The following is a 21,198-nucleotide window of genomic DNA, read 5'->3' on the forward strand; positions in this document are numbered from 1 at the left end:
TTTGTCTTGGGGAATTTGAAGAAGGCGATAATGAAGAAGTATAACTTGCCTACCGAATTGTTGAGAATGATAGAAAAGAAGAAAAGCAAATACGCCACATGAGGAGCGATCGAAATCTTAAATTTGGGCACTGAGGAAGATCGAAAAGAGGTTAAATCGGCACAACTCTTTCGACTGAAGCAAGAAAAACCTGATAGCCTTACTTCAGGAGTACGAAGATGTGTTTGCTTGGTCGTATCAAGACATGCCGGACTAGACACAGATATGGTTGTTCACAAACTGCCAATCAACAGATTCAAACCAGTGCAGCAAAAAACTGAGAAGAATGCGACCAGAAATGCTCCTTAAGATCAAGGAGGAAGTCAAGAAACAATTTGATGCCGGTTTTCTCCGAGTAGCCAAATACCCTGAATGGGTGGCCAAAGTGCCTGTGCCGAAGAAGGACGGGAAAGTACGCATGTGTGTCGATTACCGGGACCTTAATAAGGCAGTCCCAAGGATAACTTTCCTCTGCCACACATAGACACTCTGGTGGACAACATGGCCGGGAACGCCTACTTTTCATTCATGGATGGATTTTCGGGGTACAATCAGATCAAGATGCATCCCGGACATGGAAGACCACTTTCGTCACAATGTGGGGAACTTTCTGTTACAAAGTGATGCCTTTCGGATTAAGAATGCTGGGGCAATATCAGAAGCTATGGTGACCCTGTTCCATGACATGATGCACAAAGAAATCGAGGTTTATGTCGACGACATGATTGTCAAGCACAGACCGAGAGTGAACCTGTCAAGAATCTGAGGAAGCTCTTCCAGAGATGAGAAAGTTCCAACTGAGACTAAACCCTAGCAAGTGTACCTTCGGGGTAACATCTGGAAAACTACTAGGCTTTATAGTCAGCAGGAGAGGCATACAGGTCGATCCTGATAAGGTTAAGGCTATCCAGAATCTACCTCCACCACGAACCCAAAAGAAGTCCGAGGTTTTCTGGGCAGATTAAATTACATAGCTCGATTTATATCTCGTTAACCGACAAGTGTGATCCAATCTTTCGCCTTCTTCTCGAAAAAATAGCCCTGGGGCATGGGATGAAACTGTCAGATTGCGTTCGAGAAGGTAAAAGAGTACTTATCTCGCACTCCTGTCCATTGAGAAGGTTTGTTGTGCCCTGATATGGGCTACAAAAAGACTTCGACAATACATGTTGTATCACACCCACTTGGCTGATTTCCAAGTTAGACCCATTAAAATACATGATGGGTGTACCTGCTCTCCGGAAGGTTAGCTCGATGGCAGATGCTTTTGTCTGAATTTGACATCGAATACGTGAGCCAGAAAGCGGTAAAAGGCAGCGCCATATCCGATTTTTTGGCAAGCAGAACTGATGAGAGCTATGAGCCGCTGGACTTTTATTTCCCGGACGAGGACTTAATGGCCATATCTTTAGAGGAAGCAAGCATTTCAACGGACGGTTCCTGGAGAATGCACTTCGATGGGGCATCAAATGCACTAGGACATGGCATCGGGGCAATTCTAGTCTCCCCAGAGGGGAGTCACTACCCATTTACGAGCAGACTGAACTTTGATTGTACCCAATAACATGGCAGAATATGAAGCCTGTGTCTTGGGAATTCGGGCTGCACTGGGGCAAAATATAAAGACTTTGCGGTGTATGGAGACTCAGCCTTAGTAATCTATCAGCTCTGAGGAGAGTGGGAAACCAAGGATATAAAGCTGTTAGAATACCGAAAACTAGTGTTGGATCTGCTCGAAGAGTTCGACGAAGTCACCTTCCACTACGTGCCTAGAGAAGAAAATCAAATGGCTGACGCTTTAGCTACCTTGGCTGCCACATTCAAGGCTGGCGGGGAGTCTGAAATGATGCCAATTAACATGCAGTCGTATGAGTATCCAGCTCATTGTTACCAAATTGAAGAAATGAAAGATACTAAGCCTTGGTACTACGACATTCTGCAGTATATCAAGCATCGGAGTTATCCAGAAAAAGCCACCCGAAACCGATAAGAGAACCCTTAGAAGGTTGGCAGGATATGTCCTTGACAGAGAGGTTTATACAAGAAAGGCCATAACCAAGTTCTGTTAAGATGCGTCGATGTTGAAGAGGCAAAAATGATAGTGGAGGAAGTACATGATGGGGTTTGTGGAGCACATGCAAATGGGCATATGATGTCAAGACAAATAATGAGATGCGGATATTTTTGGTCCACACTGGAAAGTGATTGCATCAACTATGCTAGGAGATGTCATAAATGTCAGATTTATGGAGACAAGATAAATGTTCCACCCCATCCACTTCATGTAATGACGTCACCATGGCCTTTTTCTGTGTGGGGCATGGACGTTATCGGGCAAATCCATCAAGGCTTCGAATGGTCACCGTTTCATTCTCGTAGCAATTGATTATTTCACGAAATGGGTAGAGGCCGCGTCATACGCCAGTGTCACTCAATCCACTATTTGTAAGTTTCTGAAGAAAGAAATTATATGTCGGTATGGTCTACCTGAAAGGATTATCACCGATAACGCAACAAACTTGAACAACCAGATGATGAGTGCTGCTTGCGAACAGTTCAACATAAAACATCACAATTCCACTGCTTACAGACCAAAGATGAACGGAGCAGTAGAAGCAGCAAACAAAAATATTAAGAAGATAGTGGAGAAACACTGAAACTACAAAGACTGGCATGAGAAGTTGCCTTTTGCTTTGTTCGCTTATCGAACCTCGGTACGTACATCGACTGGGGCAACTCCATTTTCACTAGCCTATGGAATGGAAGCAGTGCTACCCATTGAAGTCGGATTCCTTCTCTCAGGTCTGTCAGAAGTCAAACTAGATGATGCAGAGTGGGCACAATCCAGATATGATCAGCTTAATCTGATAGATGAAAAAGACTGAAAGCCATTTATCACGGTCAAATCTATCAGAAACGAATGATCCGAGCACACGACAAAAAGGTGCGCCCGAGAATATTCCGTGAAGGGGATCTAGTGCTAAAAAGAATTTGGCCAGTCCAGAAAGATTTTCGAGGAAAATGGACGCCAAATTGGGAAGGACCTTATGTCGTGAAGAAGGCTTTCTCCGGAGGAGCCCTTATCCTGGCTGAAATGGACGGACCTGAGCTGCCACATCCCATTAACTCGGACGCAGTCAAGAAATACTTCGCTTAGGATGAAAACCCGAGAGGGCGTCCTAAGTTGAAAAAAAAAAAAAAAAAAAAAAAAAAACGTTTGGCGTCCAAGTTGCAACTAAGGATGGGTCCAAGTTGAAAACCCGGAAAGGGCGATTTGGATATCAACGGTGGAAACATCCCGGCACATGAATCTTCTACGAACTCAACAAATCGGAGGAATGTTGCACCCTCCCAAACATTGTCGCATTTTCAAAGATCCTTTGGAAAAGGCTGCATTCAAAAGCCACCAAACGGCTTTTCAACTCAGAAGTGCCCACGTTATCGAGATCTAAGACATTCATTTGCACATCATTGTGTATTCGTTTTCTAGAATGTTTGCCATGTATTATTTGTTCTTCTCCTCCCTCATGAATAAAGACCATCTTTCCTCCAATTCCTTTTGAGCATCTTGAATTAGATTTAAACCTAATGGTTTATTTATTTTTATGAAAGATAATCGCATATTACTGTACAAAGATTCATTGAAAAGTACAGTACCCAGCCGATCAAGGCTCATGCACATGCTTGAGATGGTTGAGGAGCATCTTCAAAAAAAAAAAAATCATCAAACATTCGAAGAATTCAAGATCAGAGATCGGAACTTCAAGCTCAAGAGTCAACAACGACAGGCCACCGGAGAACTCTCCAGAGCTCAGAATAACATATGTTGCATATGCATTTTAGGCATACCTAAGAGCATGACATCCATACCATCGCATATATGCATATCTTTGCAGGTTTTACCCAGAGCCAATTTCAACTTCACAACGAAGGATATTGGACCATAGACAACGCAAGTTCAACTTCACGACGAAGGGACCGCTGGTTGTCACCAAACATTTCTCCAATTCAGAGCCAATTTCAACTTCACAACGAAGGATATTGGACCATAGACAACGCAAGTTCAACTTCACGACGAAGGGACCGCTGGTTGTCACCAAACATTTCTCCAATTCAGAGCCAATTTCAACTTCACAACGAAGGATATTGGACCCCAGACGACGCAAGTTCAACTTCACGATGAAGGGACCGCTGGTTGTCACCAAACGTTTCTCAATTTCAGAGCCAATTTCAACCTCATAACGAAGGATATTGGACTCCAGACAACGCAAGTTCAACTTCACAATGAAGGGACCGCTGGTTGTCAACAAACATTTCTCAATTTCAGAGCCAATTTCGACTTCACAACGAAGGATATTGGACTTCATACAACGCAAGTTCAACTTCACGACGAAGGGACCGCTGATTGTTAACAAACGTTTCTCAATTTCAGAGCCAATTTCAACTTCACAACGAAGGATATTGGACCCCAGACAACGAAAGTTCAACTTCACGACGAAGGGACCGCTGGTTGTCAACAAACATTTCTCAATTTCAGAGCCAATTTCAACTTCACAACGAAGGATATTGGACTCCAGACAACGTAAGTTCAACTTCACGACGAAGGGACCACTGGTTGTCAACGAACATTTCTCAATTTCAGAGCCAATTTCAACTTCACAACGAAGGATATTGGACTCCAGACAACGTAAGTTCAACTTCACGACGAAGGGACCGCTGGTTGTCAACGAACATTTCTCAATTTCAGAGCCAATTTCAACTTCACAACGAAGGATATTGGACTCCAGACAATGCAAGTTCAACTTCACGACGAAGGGACCGCTGCTTGTCAACAACGACTTCCCAATCTCAGAGCCAATTTCAACTTCACAACGAAGGATATTGGACTCCAGACAACGCAAGTTCAACTTCACGACGAAGGGACCGCCGGTTGTCAACAAACATTTCTCAATTTCAGAGCCAATCTCAACTTCACAACGAAGGATATTGGACTCGAAACAACACAATTTGTTCAAGAGTAGATTTCAACTCCACGACGGAGGATATCTAACTCGAAGCCAAACTTCACAACAAAGGACTCATACTCAGAATCTTCCAGTTTTGACTCAACCTCACGACAAGGGAGTCATTTCATGATCGAATTTCAACTCTATGACAAAGGATAGTTGATGTAGACGAAATTTGTGTCTTTTAATCTTTGCTCTATTTTCATTACACGATAATGAGCAAAGAGGGGCAACTGAAGACACTTAAATTCGTCCCTCATAATACATACATATATATATATTATATTATGTTATAAGTTATAATATACATAGTTTATTTTATTTTTTTCTTTCTTTCTCTTCTCTCCTTTTACAGGGCCCAACAGTGGACCAAACCCAAGTGACCCGGACCCAACTGATGCTTCCAGAACCCTAGCAAGCATTTCATCTCGCGCCGTAACTCCCTTGGTCAGAGTTCCCTCGCGCCTCACGCACCTCCACAGCCGGTTTTCTCGGCGTCGTGATCACATGAAACACAAAAAAAACGACCTCATCAGAATCGTGGACTCTCATCTACCAACAAGTCGAGTTTCACTCAGATCAAAACACTAAAAATAGGACAATATTTTGTATTATAAATAGACGCATGTAATCAACAGTAGGGGGGGATTTTTTTTGGATACAAAATACAAGAAAAGGTTACTAGCAATTTTTAGCAAAAACAGAGCTTTTTCTTTTGCAAATTTTCGAGAGAACAATAGGTAAAGTTCTTACCTTTTGGTAGTTATTTTGCATGCTCGCCCGTTTGCTTCTCTTTTCTTTTTCTTATATACTCAAAATACGCTAAAAAACGCCGATGAACAGGGGGGTTTTCGAAGTTCTCGAACCCAGATTCATACCCTGAGGCTTTGTTTTGAGAAAACTGTTTAGGTTTTCAAAACGAGGGCACCGAGAGCTTTAAAAAAATAAAAACTTTTTTCGATTTTGCCACCGATGACGGCGGCCGGCGAGGTGGCGCGGTGCCGGAGTCTGGGTTCACATGAACCCCACGACGGCGTGTTCATCTTTCTGGATGAACATTTGAAAGAAAGCATTGAGAGAAGGAGAGGCTCTCTCGATGGGAAGAAGAGAAATGAAACTAAAAACTTTTGATCCAGGCTTATATCAGATCCGTGTTTTTGGTAATAAAATAGGGTAAACTACTCTTTCGGTCCCTCCTTCCTTAAAGGCTCGTTATTTTGGTCCCAAATCCGATTTTAAATTCCGATTTACTTTCAAATTGGCCACTTGATTTGCTTTTCTTTCATCCCAATCCTTATTATATGTATACATAATAAAATATTTTATCTTTTTTTTTTTTGTGTTTTATTTATTTATGTTATATTATACCATTTTTCATTATTTCTTATATACACACTAGATATATTATCGTTCGTACTTCTTTTATTTTCATTTCATTTTGTATCTTTCTTTTGTTTTTTTATACTAATATCTTGTTTAAACGTTATTATATATATATATGTTTGTATTTTATCTTATTATTTCCTTACTTTTGTATTACTATAATTATTTAATTTTTCTATTATTATTATATATTTTTTTCCCTCTCTCTCATATTTAGCTATTATATATATGGAATTAATATTGTTATATGTTCTTTATTAATTTTACCTTATACGCTACTATTTTACATTTTTTTATATACATATGTACGTTTATTTAATTCCAATCACTTTACATTTGTATACTATTTTATTTCACTTTTATTATTTTTTTTATTTATTTATTCCTTTCTTTCTCCGTTTTATTGGGTTTTATTTTCTTATTTCTTTATTCTTTCTTTTTTATCTTATCACATGTTGTCATACTTGTCTTCATTTTTATTTCCTTCATGTTCTATATCTCCACGACGATTATGTTACTTTTGGTGTCATCTATTGTTATTTTTGTTATTTGTTTCGTTTTCTTTATCTTTCAATTTTAATTCATTTTCATCACCTTTTCTAATATACGTTCGGCTCCTAAAAGGTTCACTTTCAAGTCAGTCAATTGTAAGTAATCGGATCGATATTTTACCTTCCAATTTAAAATTACGATTTTCTTAATTAAAGACAACTGGAAATTACACAGTACCGAAAGGGCAGTTCAAGGGTGCTAACCCTTCCTTGACTGTAACCGACTCCCGAATCCGACACATCTTTGGTAAGACGCAGATCAGGTAAGAAATAAGGTACCCGGTCAACCCATTTATTTTTAAATAAATGATCGGTGGCGACTCCCAACCCAATTATTCCAAGTCGAAACCCAATTCCGGGCCCAACCGAAAGACGGTTGCGACAGTTGTAATATTCAATTAAATAAAGGGTTCAACTAAAAAAAATTAAAGTGAAAAAGGGAAGAAGAAAAAAACAAAGAGTAGGGTTGAAGTTGCAGAACATGCCTGTTGCATGGGAAACACACGTGGCTGCATCTTTGAGGTGGAATCAGATTTTTGCTGTCTAGTAATATCCACATGTTAAATGTAAGCCACTAGCAGTCTAAGCACACTATTCAAATGCAACCACGCTTTGTTAATAATAATAATAATAAGAAGGATAAACTCCTTATTTAATCACTCAATTATTCTTTTGATTTCATTTTGATCATCTAACTATTTTTAAAAAAAATCATTGCCAAACTTATTTTTTGTTAAAAAAAATCATTGCCAAACTTATTTTTTGTTTTGTTTTGATTATCCATAACTTAGATTTTAACGGTGATATTAATGTGTAGTCATAAGATAATGTAACCTCATCCTTTAAAAATAAAAAATTACCACATTAATTGTTCTGTTAATTTTTTAATTGAGTATAATCAAAACATATCAAAAATATAAGTTCAAATATAATTTTAAAAAATTAATTTGATGATTAAAATGAAATTATAAAAGCAATTAGATGACTAAATACATAATTTATCATAGTAATAATTTTAAAGAATAAACTATAGTTACTAATAAATAATATTATGAGTAAAAAGGAAACAGCAATGTCGAATATTAAAAGAATTTACAAAAAAGTGTGTTGTAATTATCTTTTCTAGAAAATTATTCGTTTGAAGGAATATATTATCTATAGTGTTGATTATTTATTATTATTATTATTATCTATTTTATTGTTTAGATCATATTTAACTAATATATATTTTTTATTTGTTTATTTTACAAAATAATTTTTCAAAACATTTTGATTACTATTTAAGAATTGTTGTTAGGATTGTAGAATGAGTGAAAATAAATGATGTTGGATTAAAATCCATAGTTGTTGACACATATGCATAATGTACGATGTTATCTATACGTTATTATACAAAATTAAATGATTAATTATGTTGCATGTGTTATAGGTACTAAATATCATGAAAATAAAAATATTGATACCATAAATTAAATTTATAATTTGATTATGGCAGAATTATAGATACTTATAAACTGATTTAATATTTATTTTATATAAAGATATAATAACCTCTAAAAAAATATGTTAACTTTATGATCCTTATCTCTTCGTATAGAGCAAATTTTTTTTTAAAGATCACAATCACCTTTTTGGTGATTTCGTTAATGGTGTACATTTCCTATATTTTAGTATTTTATAACCCTATTATTTAACCTGACTATAAGTCTATAACTTGGATTTTGATAATCATATAATTTTATTTTTATTCTAACAAACGATTGATATTGACGGTATAAAATAAGTAGATTTTCATCGAATATAATAAGTAAATTATCGAACGAATAAATCATTAAACTTATATAAACTATACAACATTATATTAGTCAAATATGAAAGATTTGAATTTTATTAGAAAAACATGCATCATTGAACAAGACGCTTTATATTTGCATTAAAAACATTATTCGATTATTGACTATAGAAACAATGCTTTGAGATGACTATCTAGCTCAGTTGGTAGAGCACAATGTTCTTAACCTTGAGGTCGTGGGATCGAGTCTCACGGAGGACATTTCATAATTCGGAGGTCTTCTACAGAAGCTGCTCTCAACCTGGTGTTGGCGGCATCCTACTATCTTACCTCCCCTTACCCCATTATGTAGGGAACAAGCGATAGCCATTTTTACTATAGAAACAACGCTTTAATTTGATTGTACGTGACAACTTACGTTGAATAAAAACAACCACTCAAGTCTAGTAATTTTAGCCTGGTCAACTGTACAATCTAACAAACGCAATGTAGAGAGAGTTTTCAAGGAATCAATGGAGGAAGGCAAGGATGCAAACAGTCAAGCAATTAGATTCCAAAAGTGGTACTTAAACCGATTGAATGTGAGAGGGAGAAAAGAAAACCTCAGTATCATTTATAGAAGCTCGAAATACAGGTTTAGGTTCCTCACTAGCAGTCTGTAATGTAACAAGTGCTACCATCAGAACATATACAACTGTAACTAAACATGATGCAAAACTCATTTGATATGAATTTATCAGACTGGTAATCACATGTAATTGAAATAATACTACCTACCCAAAATATGTTTTCAACCTTAAAATCATGAAGCCTATAAAGTTTTCAAACATGCAATAATCAGGTTCACTGTTAAAATACAATATGAATTACTCACAACCTGTGGTAAAAGATTTTCATGACTATTCTTAGCACTCTTTATTTCATCAGAACACAAGGTATCTGAAATTCCATGGTTTACAATTGTCTCCTCGCTTTTAACTTCCATAAACTCCCTTTCATTGCCTCTTTCGTCCTCAGCTACATCTTCAAATGCAGTCCCTGCCATATCCTTGCTTGAATTCCCATCATGATCATCAATTGAAAAATATGTCCTAAAAACATGTAAAAGTTTACAAGACCTTAAAAAAATACCAAGCCTTAATCAACATAGAGGCAAACTACAAAAGCTAAATGCTCATTTCTTTGCAACCTCAAGCCTCCTTCACCGAATCTTCTCTAAAACTGATGATATGGGCTTTTGAACAATCGGTGCTGGTTGAAATGCAACATGTATAGTTTATAACCCAGAGTCATACATAAATCAAGAGTTAGATAATCATCATCAAAATCATTTATGAAGCTACATACCAAAATTGTACATAAACCTTGATTGTTCATAATACCTCGGAGTAGTCTCTGAGATTCATCACGAAGTTGGACAAGATATTCTCTTATTTCCTGTAAAAAAAATAAGAACAAATAATTTAACACAGAATTTTATGTTATTATGTGAAATTGTTATCTAAACATAAGAACAAAATATTGATATGCAAGACTGCACCTTCGCTATTCTTCTTTCAGGTAAGATGAATATCTCCCCATCGCCAACGCCTTTCACTCTCCTTTTCTTTTTCGTTCTTTTACTCTCCGTTTCTTTGAAACTAGGCAGTTTCTTCTCTGACTCCTCCGGTTCGAAATATCTAATTCTTTTCTCTTGACTCTGACCTTCAATGTTTCCATCAACTTCCTCAGTCATTAAATCAAAATCCAAAGCCCATTTAGCAACTGAACCCGACCCGTTTCTCTCAACGCCTAACTCATCAAAGCCAGAACTCAATTCATTTTCCTTGTCAAAAGAACCCTCGTACAAGGATCCCGATTTCGGCTCCTCAACTACATGGGGCTCCGATGTACCAAAATCCAGGGCTTCAAATGGGGATGTATTTTCCGAAATCGTTTTCACATTCTCCAATCGTTTAATTTTTCTTTCTTGACTAGGAGAAGATGTCTCGTCGGAAGTCAAAATAAGCTCTAGATCCTCGTTGTTGTCCATGTCAGCGGAAATATAATTATTCTTTCGCGGCCGGGAGATATGAGAAGATGTCGTGTTGGGGGGGGTTTTCGAGGAAGAATTAGGGAAGAAGAGGGAAGAAAGGTTCAAAAGAGTTAGGGATCGGCCAAGAGATATGAGGGACATAATTATTCTTTTGCGACGTTTACATGAAAAAATGCCACTAATGTACGTGATTCTGCGGCGTTTTTATAACAAACGCCGCTATCGTACAAGTCTATAGCGGCGTTTTTTCAAAAGCGCCAGTAATGCATGAGTTTATAACGGCGTTTTTAATAAAACAACAATACATTACGAGATTTTAGCGGCGTTTACATGAAAAAACACCACTAATGTATGTGATTTTGTGGCGTTTTTATAAAAAACACCACTATTGTACAAGTCTATAGCGATGTTCCTCCAAAAACGCCAGTAATGATGAGTTTTAGCGGCATTTTTAATAAAAACGCCAGTACAGTACGATATTTTAGCGGCGTTTTACACAAACGCCACTAAAGTACGAGTTTTTAGTGACATTTTTCAATAAACGCCACTATATATTTGGATATCGCGACGTTTGTCCAAAAACGCTGTTATATGTAAAATATTACCGGCGTTTTCTATAAAAACGACGCTACAACCACCGCTAAAAATCAATTTTACTGTAGTGATGGGAACAAGCTACATCCATTTTGACTATATAAACAATGCTTTAATTTGATTGTACGTGACAACTTACGCTGAATAAAAACATAAATGTCAACTTCACTATTTATTTTCCTCGTCAAAAGATGCCATCGGAAAATTGATTGAGAAACAGTGTGATTTTCCCTGACAAAAATTTTCACATGAAAAATAATGATTTCGTCAATGTACTTCAATTTTAATTAACTTGATATTAATGTACACCTTATTAAGTAACCTCATATGTAGTGATAAAATATTGTTTTTTCAAAAAATTACATGTTAAAATATTTATATTAATAAGATACGTATACATTCAAATCACTTAAAAATATTTAATCAGATATTATTTTATTATCTTTTCATCTAATAAAAAATATAAATTTCGTAGGAGTTGTTAAGTAGTCCACTCCATTGAAATCAACTAAATCAAGAGGTGGTTTCACAGGACAGAACCAACGCTATATTTCGTGGGGACCTATATCAATCATTCAAAGGGGTAAAAATTAAATGTATGGTTAATTTTGTCAATTCAAATGATGTAATTAATTTAGTAAAAAGTAGCTCAATTATATGGCACTAAGAGTACGAAAGTTCGATAGTCAAAGTGAATGCAATGAATGATATGAGGCGGTTTAATTACGACACAAAAAGTTTTAAGTCCACTTTACTAAAAGGTCTTTTCCTTTTAAAAAAACACGGGGATGAGATCGTCAATTCCGTACTAATCAAACTTAAGTCATTAGGACCAAATCGCACTTTAATCGCCCTATTTTATTATTATTAAAAAAATTAATATTGAAGAACGAGAAAAAAACATAAGATTATTTATTTAACTTTGTCGCGATAATGGGATGACTATAATAAGTTAAAAGAGTTACACTAGAGCTATATGGTATTGATTTCCATGAAAAATATTTTATCAATTAATATGATTGTTACTGTATATGTCGGAAGATACCTAGAAAATACATTAACTTTAGAAAAACAATCAAATAATATCATATTTTTCTCCTAATAGCGTGCATATCTAAAAACTTATAACGTTACATTAGTTGGTTCGTGTGTGTATTTATATATATATATATATATATACAAGTTGTGTGAAATTGAGTGCAAAGTACGGGGCGAGTATTTTTAGCCATATCAGATGGTCCGTGATGTCATTTATTAATAGAAGTCAAGCTGCTTAAATCTACCCCTTGCCCAATCTTCTCCTACAAATTTCTGTCCTTACTTCAATAATACTATTCACATTAAACACTAACCTCCATGTCGGGTTCTTAAAGTTCACTAGGACTTTTGATTCCATATAACGTTGAAAAGGGAGGACCGTCCGATTCCAGAAAGATCATCGTTGTTGCAATTAGAACCGTCATGCGTTTCGTAAACCGACAACATAAGATCTCACCGCTTGGGATCACTGCTCTTGCCACCGTCAAAAATTGAATACCGTCCTACGTCGACTTTCTCCATTAGACTAATTAAGTTGCACATATTTTATTGTCGTGTCGCTAGTGCCGCGTGGGAGGGAGGGAGGAGGAGGTCTTTACTGCCACGGTGGTGAGAAACACAAAGCCACACGCGTACGGTGAAAACTCACGGGTAGAGTGGCGGGATGACCGGGAGATTCGGGCACGACCTATGGTTGGAGAAACAAAACCTCAGAACAAGTGCCGACGTTAAAGTAGATGACCCACGTCATCATTCGTGTTGTTTTTCTCTTTTTTATTTTTATTTTAATTAATATTAATCAAATATATTTTTATTCTTAAGAAAATGTCAAATGTATTTTAAATAAATAAACAAACAACGCTTTGTCAGTGATTGCATCATACTTTAGAGTTTGAACGTCCGTCCAATATTTTGAGAATTATTCTATAACATACAGAATTAAATTATTGTTTTTCTATGTTTTAATATTTTATTTTAAATTTGGTTGATATTATTATTAAAAAATAAATCAAACAAAAAAAAATCCAACAAATAATTAATTCCAAATGAATACGTAAATGGAAAACAACTGGCATTGAAAACAATTTAGATATTGTTTTATTTTATTTCATTATGTATATATATTATTTGTGGTCCCCACTTTCGATTGTGTTTAGGTATGTGGGCCCCTCCCTGTGAAGTTGAAAGGGAAAAGATCATCAAAACGACAAAATCAGGCTTAATGTAATAATAATAATAAAAATTATACTTATAATTAACTTTATATATTTAAATAATTTTTCGTTAAAAATATGTGTTTACCATATTTAACATTGTATTTTTGAGTGATTAGACCATAATTGTTATTAAATTTAACCGTTATTTAAAACGTGTAAAACATATAAAATTTTAAACTTTTTATTTAAAAACACTTAAATTTTTATTTTAAAAACCTACTTTTTTTGAAATTATAAAAAACCCAAAATCTACATAAAAAACCCTAATATCAATCCTCTTACCACCCTCGATCGTCACAACTACCATCAATCGGTCGAAATTTCGACGGTGTTCGAACACCCAACAACTGAACTCTCATGATTAAAGCGATAATTGCAACAAAAAATGGGCAATTGCATCAACTTATTGACTCCGACAAAGGGATGTTTTTAAGAATCGTCCCCCTCATCATCCCAGAAGGTGAGCAATGGATGCCTTCAAATTTCTTTCTAAGTAGTAATAAATTAGTTTTTAAGAGTTTTTGAATATATAGATTTTTTAACAATTTTTATTTGAAGGGGAATGAATGAAAAATTTATTCCCAATAGATATTAAATCAACAGCCTAAGAAAAAAAGTGTCAACAAAAAGTTTTATATATTCATTATAATTTGAGTGTGTTTTAAATATAACTATTGACTTTTATTCAATATATAATTATATTCAATTACAATTTTCATCGAAATTTAAAATTTTAAAAACTAACGACAAATCAAATTATGTGGGCATACGGTAGAACCCTCTATAATGATTTTAATTACTACTAGTACAACTCACCATGCTTCTTTTCACTTTCTCTTTTATGATTGTAAGAATTGTTTGTTCGGCTCAGTTGGTAGAGCATAATATTTTTAATTTTGTGGTCGTGGGATCGAGTCTTACGGTGGATAATTCATAATTTTTATTGCTGGAGGTCTTTTACGAAAGCTGTTCTCAACCTGACGTTGGAGGTAACCTACTATCCTACCTTTCATCACCCCATTACATATGAAAATAGGGTAAGCTAATTTCTCATAAACTTAAAGACCTTTTCAATTTTCCCCATAAAAACTTGACGGAGTTTAGTGAAAGTGGGGCACCTACATTTTTTACTCTCTGAAATATGACTTATTTTATCATATTCAATTGTCTATATTAAAATACAAATTTTGATATTTTCCCCAATTAATTAGGAGAGTCAATAGATATAAGTTGTAATTATAATCAGAATAAACTGATTAAGTAGTTTTAGTAGTTTAAAAAAATATTATTATTTTTTTAAAGCTTTTATTAGAATAATTACATCTATATAATGTATAAACAATATCTTATAATAACTCCATACTATTATAAAAAAAACTACAATCAAAATAGTCCTATATTTAAGGGAATAAACTTGGCATACAATTACAGCGTATGACATGATCATGTAACGGCTTAAAAATAATCAATAAGGTAATACCCTATTAAAAAAGCGTTGCTTGGAATCCAAATATCAACCTACATCCCGTCCCCAATATATTTTGTTTCTTCACCTTAGCTCACATAAATTTTACCATGCTTCTCCACTTGAATGTGAGACTAAAGCTTAAATGTGAGATAAGTTATATCTTTCGTATCGGAATTACTATTCCGGAATGACAATCGTTTCGACGACTATTTTGTCGAGTTAGACAATTGTTTGAATAAGAACTTGAGATCGGAAAACAATGTGTTGAAGGTAACTAGAGTTCAAATATAAATACAAATAAAACATGTATGTCGATAATGTTGTGTAACGATTCAAAATACATATCAATATTTGAATATTAATCCGATAAGTAATTACTCGATTGAAGAAGTGTTAAATTTTGTTGGATTTATAAGTTGGGATTATTAATTACCCCAAAAAATTAATTAATAAAATAATTTCAGAAAAGAGAAATTTACAAGTTGTACCTTTAAACGGGTATTTGGGGCCGGAGGAGCCCCACCAGGCAGCATGTTGAGGAAAAGAGGAGCCGTGATCATGGCGGTGTAGTCGTTAGTTAACGCGCGCTGGACTAGCGTGGTGGTGCCTTCCTCTGATGTTGACGTTACGTTAGAATTTGGAGTGGGTGTGGGGCTTTGTGTCCATTTCCCTCATCTACCCCTCCATTCACTCATCTACAATTACAATTTATTATTATTATTATTATAAGTTTTCGTAATTACGTATAAATTTACAAACTTTAACTAATTATATTTTAAGAGATTTAAACTCATTCTCCAAGTTACTGTAATAACGACAGCACCAATTCTACATCAAGTTAAAAAATTACTTGATGTAGAACTCAAATAAAAAATAAAATATAATAAAAAAATAATAAGACGAATTCACATAATTTTAATAATGTGAAAATCTAAATAAATATTGTTAATATTAAAACTATCAACAAGTTTTGTATATCCATTTTAGTCATTATATGTATATAAAATTACTTTATTAAATGTGAATATGCATGTTATTAAATAACTTAGAGCTTATTTATGTACAAACATTTATAATTATTAAATTAAAGTTTTATATATTCATTTTAGTAGTTAGCAGTTACATGTAAGTAAAATTACTTTATTACTTTAATATATATTATTAAATAATTTTAATTCGTGTGAATTTTTACACATGATTAAAACAATAAACTATTAAATGATTATTCTTAATTTCTTACTAATTATCTTAATTTTATCTAAAGAGTTTAATTTTTAAAATTTGTTTTTAGGAAGGTTAAACATTCAAATTTATTTATATAAGGATAATTTATATATATATATATATATATATATATATATATATATCTTTTTATCTAAACAGGTTTTCATTTCAAATTAATTTTCAAAAGAGTTTAATTATTCAAGTTAAATCACATAAAATTTTAAATAACAACTAATATTATAAGTTATTTTCCACTAGAAAATTTAGAAATTTTGATTAAACTGTTTTCAAATTCTATTTTTTTTATCTTCAATCCAATGGCATCTTGGTAATTTGAGTCTAAACGAAGGGCAATAACCGGAAATTAGATCAGAAACTCGGAGATGCAGTTCTTTTGGGCTAAATTACATAACTGACACTTTTTGTTTTTAATTTTACTTTTCTAACACCGTTCGACCAATATTTTCAAAACTAGCACCCTTTCTGCTGAGTTGGCAAAGGCGCGTCCCCGGGGACGCGCTTTACCCGTGTTTTCGCTGAGTTGGATGCCACGTGTGAAAGGCGCGTCCCCGGGGACGCGCCTTTGCCATATCAGCAGACACGTGTGGAAGGCGCATCCCCGGGGACGCGCCTTCCATTAAATGTCATAAATGCCCCCATCCGTTTTTCCTAACTACCCCTCCTCCTCCCCTATATAAACCCCCTCAACCCTCACTCATTCTTCACACCAAAATCATCTTCTCCTCTCTTATATAACTCAAATTCTCCAACTATTTGAGTTTTAAATTTGTTATTAGTGGTAAGAAATTTATTTTTATGTTAGTATTTTTTTAAATAGTTATTATTTTTATATTAATATATTTATGTAAATATTATTTTTTTTATTAAAATAATATTTATATAATTATTATTTATTTAGAATTATTAATTTTTTTGCTAATTATATTGTTTTGTCTACAGTTATAATGGAAAACGAAATGCTGTTGCGATTGGATATTGATCATATCTCCAGACATTTTAGCGATATGGTAATATTTTTTATAATTAATGTTAATATTTAAATTTATTTTTATTTTAAAGTTATTATGAATTTATATTAATTTTTACTTTTTATAATATATTATTTAGGATGCTGATCGTATTTTAGAAACTTTTATTAAAAATCCACGTATACCGACACCGGAACGTATTTTGCCATATTTGGCTTCTGCTGGGTTCGGGTATATTGCAACAATTATAGGCGGTTGCAAACTCGAACCTGTCCTAATTTCTGTACTGATTGAGATGTGGAGGCCCGAGACACACACTTTTCACCTTCCATGTGGAGAGGCAACAATTACATTGGAGGATGTCTCTATGCATCTGGGGCTTCCCGTCGACGGAAATATGATGTGGTATGGCGGATGGTGATTGGCAATCAATGTGCATTGATTATCTTGGAGCTGCTCCGCCAGAGTTTAATGGAGGTAGAATAGCTTTATCTTGGTTGAAAGCTAATTTTGAGGTTTTAAATGAAAATGCTTCAGAGGATCAAGCAAAGGCATGTGCTCGGGCATATATTCTACGAATAATTGGAGGAATATTGATGCCCGACAAATCTCGCAACCAGGTGCATTGTATGTGGTTGCGGCATTTGATCGATTTTGATGAAGCTGGAAGATATAGTTGGGGTGCTGCAGTTTTGGCATTTCTCTTTAGAGAAATGTGTCGGGCGACGAATTATAAGAAAACTGCTATCGGTGGATGTCTTCTGCTTCTACAATCATGGGCGTGGTTCCGCATGCCTTTCTTATGCCCGATCGTGAATGAACCATACGTATTCCCCTTATTGTTGAGGTAATTTTCGAACTAAATTTTGATTTAAATATTTTCAATTAAATAGGGTGATATTTAGTTTATATTATATTTCATAGGTGGTCGATGAAAAGAAAGGACCATAAAAGTATACCTACTGTTTTAGAGGAAATTCGTTTACTTATTGATACGAAAGCTGGGTCTGAGGTATGTTTTTAAATTTGTTTAATTATTAATATTTTAATTTAAAATGTTAGATATAATTAGAATATTTTATTTATTTGAATTGTATATTTATATTTCAGTTTCAGTGGATACCTTATGCGAGCGATGAAGTGAAAGCTTGCATCCCACCCCACCTTAGTGGGTCATTAGAGGTATGGATATCGGTTATACCTCTTATATGTTATGCTATTATTGAGTGGCATCCAGTTGATCGCGTGCTCCGTCAGTATGGTTGTACGCAATATATTCCTGGAGCTCCTAGAAATTTAGACGACGTGCATAACATAGATAGACGGGGAAAGAAAGATGTTAACTGGGTGGTGAGACACAGAGATTGGATTGCGCTTTGGGAGAACCGATATACACTGTTGGCCCCTCGACAATATTACGCTGAAACTGGTCATATGGTTACGGATAACTATATGGACTGGTTTAATGAAAATGACAAGCTCTTACTTGGATGCAAAACGGACATATTTACCACCCAAGACTAGTAGCCGATTTACAGAAAAAAGTGGCTACATCAAATGTGATGTTAGTTACAAATTTTTCTCGCACCCGTGAATTGTTTCGTGTAACCGAAATGCCACGTCCGCTGCAAGGGATTGAAGCTAACTCTTTCAGAGTTAATCTGCAAGAGAGGTGGTGCGATTGTGGTTTCTTTCAAGCACTCAAATATCCATGCTCTCATGTCATTGCTGCTTGCTCACATTCGCATTTGGACTACAAAAATTATGTTGATCCCGTATACCAACTTTCACAAGTTTTCAAGGTATATGAATTTGAGTTTCCGCCCATAGGAAACGAAAGAGACCCAAATGAGATTCAAACTTGGCTTACAATTGTACCAGATCCATTGCTATTGAGGGACTCAGGTCATCCAAAATCTACTAGAATACATTGTGATATGGATATTCGGGAGAAGTCAACAGAACAAAAACGATGTGGGCATTGTAGAAACATCGGGCACAATAGAAAAAAATGTCCAGCTCTGTTATCATCATATAACCGTTAACTCTTATGTAATTAAAGTTTTTAAATGAATGCTTTTATTTCTAATAATTTAATGTTATTGCATTTATATAATTTGTCAATGTATGTACACCTAAATAAATTTTTTTAACTTTTAAATACATAAATATATTTAATATAATTATTTAATATAATATTTAATATTATTAGTTATAATTTTTTCGTTATAACTTTTAAATTTATTAAATTAAATTTTCAATAAGACTAATTTTATAAAATATGTAAGTCTTGATGATTAAATATGTAATCATACTAATTTATTAACTTATGCATCAATATTTTCGTTAAATATTGACTAAATTGATAACATTTAAATAATTAACTGATAAAATTAATAGATCGATAATCAAAATAAAAAATACTCGAAACTTGATAATTCTTACATTATAATAAAAACATTTTACATAATATATTATTAATTTATAATAATAATAAAAATAAACTATTTATTATAAAACAAAATACGTGTCTGCTGAGTTGGCAAAGGCGCGTCCTCGGGGACGCGCCTTTCACACGTGGCATCCAACTCAGCGAAAAATACGGGTAAAGCGCGCTTTTGCCAACTCAGCAGAAAGGGTGCTAGTTCTGGAAATATTGATCAAACGGTGTCAGAAAAGTAAAATTAAAATCAAACGGTTAAAAACCCCGTTCTTTTGGGCCAATGGATTCACTTGCACGGACTCCTAAAACCGGCTGCTGTTTATAATCTATTTTAAGATTTTTTTTCATAAACAAAGAATAAAGCTTTCTCCCCCACTATAAAAATCTCCCCTTAAGTACCTTCCCCCGCTCATCTTCTTCCTTCTCTCCACTCCTCTCTCTCACTTTCCACCTCCCTCTAAACAAATCCCGTGGGCTAAACCTTTAATTATTCCATAGGAGTTTATAACAAAATGGACTCTTCTGGACCTTCAAGGCGGCCTTGTTTCATTGAAGAAGACGATGGTTTGGCTTCCCTCGCAGATATGGAGGCCGGATATTCAGGAAGCAATTACCAGAGGGGTAACCATTATGGGTTTTTTTCTGGACGTCTTTGTTACCTAAGGAGGACTAGTTTGAGGAATCTGCCTTCTTCTTCCGGTTCAGTTCCTTCTCCGAGGTCTGCCCGGTTTTATGATTCCAGATTTGAAGATGTTCAACAACCCCATTTCTTGGATGCTTGTTTCCTCTGCAAGAAGCCACTCGGGGGAAACCGTGATATCTTCATGTACAGGTTCGTCCTAATTTCACCAATGATTTATAGAGAATGATCTGAATTTTGTATTAGCCGAATGAATCTTTTAGTTATAGGCTTAAAAACAGAGGAAATTGCATGTATTTGGTTCCTTATTTTGTTGTGATTTGCAGAGGGGATACACCTTTCTGTAGTGAAGATTGCAGACAAGAACAAATTGACATGGATGAAGCTAAAGAGAAGAACAAGAACCTGTCTTCCTCGATGAAATCTATGAGGAAGAAAGACCAAAGGAGATCTACATCTCCAAATGAAGATCAAGGTTACCCTTTGAGAACTGGCACTGTTGCAGCTGCCTAAGATCACATCACAAAAGAAATAAAGACTATATTTACCATATTATATATGGTTAAACGAGAAGAGAAGAGAAAGGTCATGGAGTTCATCAATGAAGAAGAGGGCCAAGGAGAGAGAAGAAAGGATGAAGAAATATAATCTTGAGTGGTTTGTTATCTCTTTGAAAGCATACTATATAGTTTTAGCTTATGAATGTTCATATATGAGGACTGGATCTACTCTATGATATGGCTCCTTTTTTTTTGTGTGGGGTTGTGGGGGTTACTAAT

At 34.7% G+C, this 21,198-nt stretch overlaps 1 protein-coding gene across 1 annotated transcript; it reads left to right on the forward strand.

The window, feature by feature from the left end:
- Positions 1–20,195: 20,195 nt before the first annotated feature.
- On the forward strand, positions 20,196–20,989 carry LOC120202192 (FCS-Like Zinc finger 1-like). Its single transcript, XM_039202661.1, has 2 exons — positions 20,196–20,611; positions 20,746–20,989. The coding sequence occupies exons 1-2, from the start codon at positions 20,292–20,294 to the stop codon at positions 20,930–20,932; spliced, it is 507 nt and encodes a 168-aa protein (XP_039058592.1). The 5' UTR covers positions 20,196–20,291; the 3' UTR covers positions 20,933–20,989.
- Positions 20,990–21,198: the final 209 nt, after the last annotated feature.

This window comes from Hibiscus syriacus, unplaced genomic scaffold, assembly GCF_006381635.1.
Source record: "Hibiscus syriacus cultivar Baekdansim isolate YM2019G1 unplaced genomic scaffold, ASM638163v2 tig00008276_pilon, whole genome shotgun sequence".
In the NCBI taxonomy this organism is placed as follows: domain Eukaryota; kingdom Viridiplantae; phylum Streptophyta; class Magnoliopsida; order Malvales; family Malvaceae; genus Hibiscus; species Hibiscus syriacus.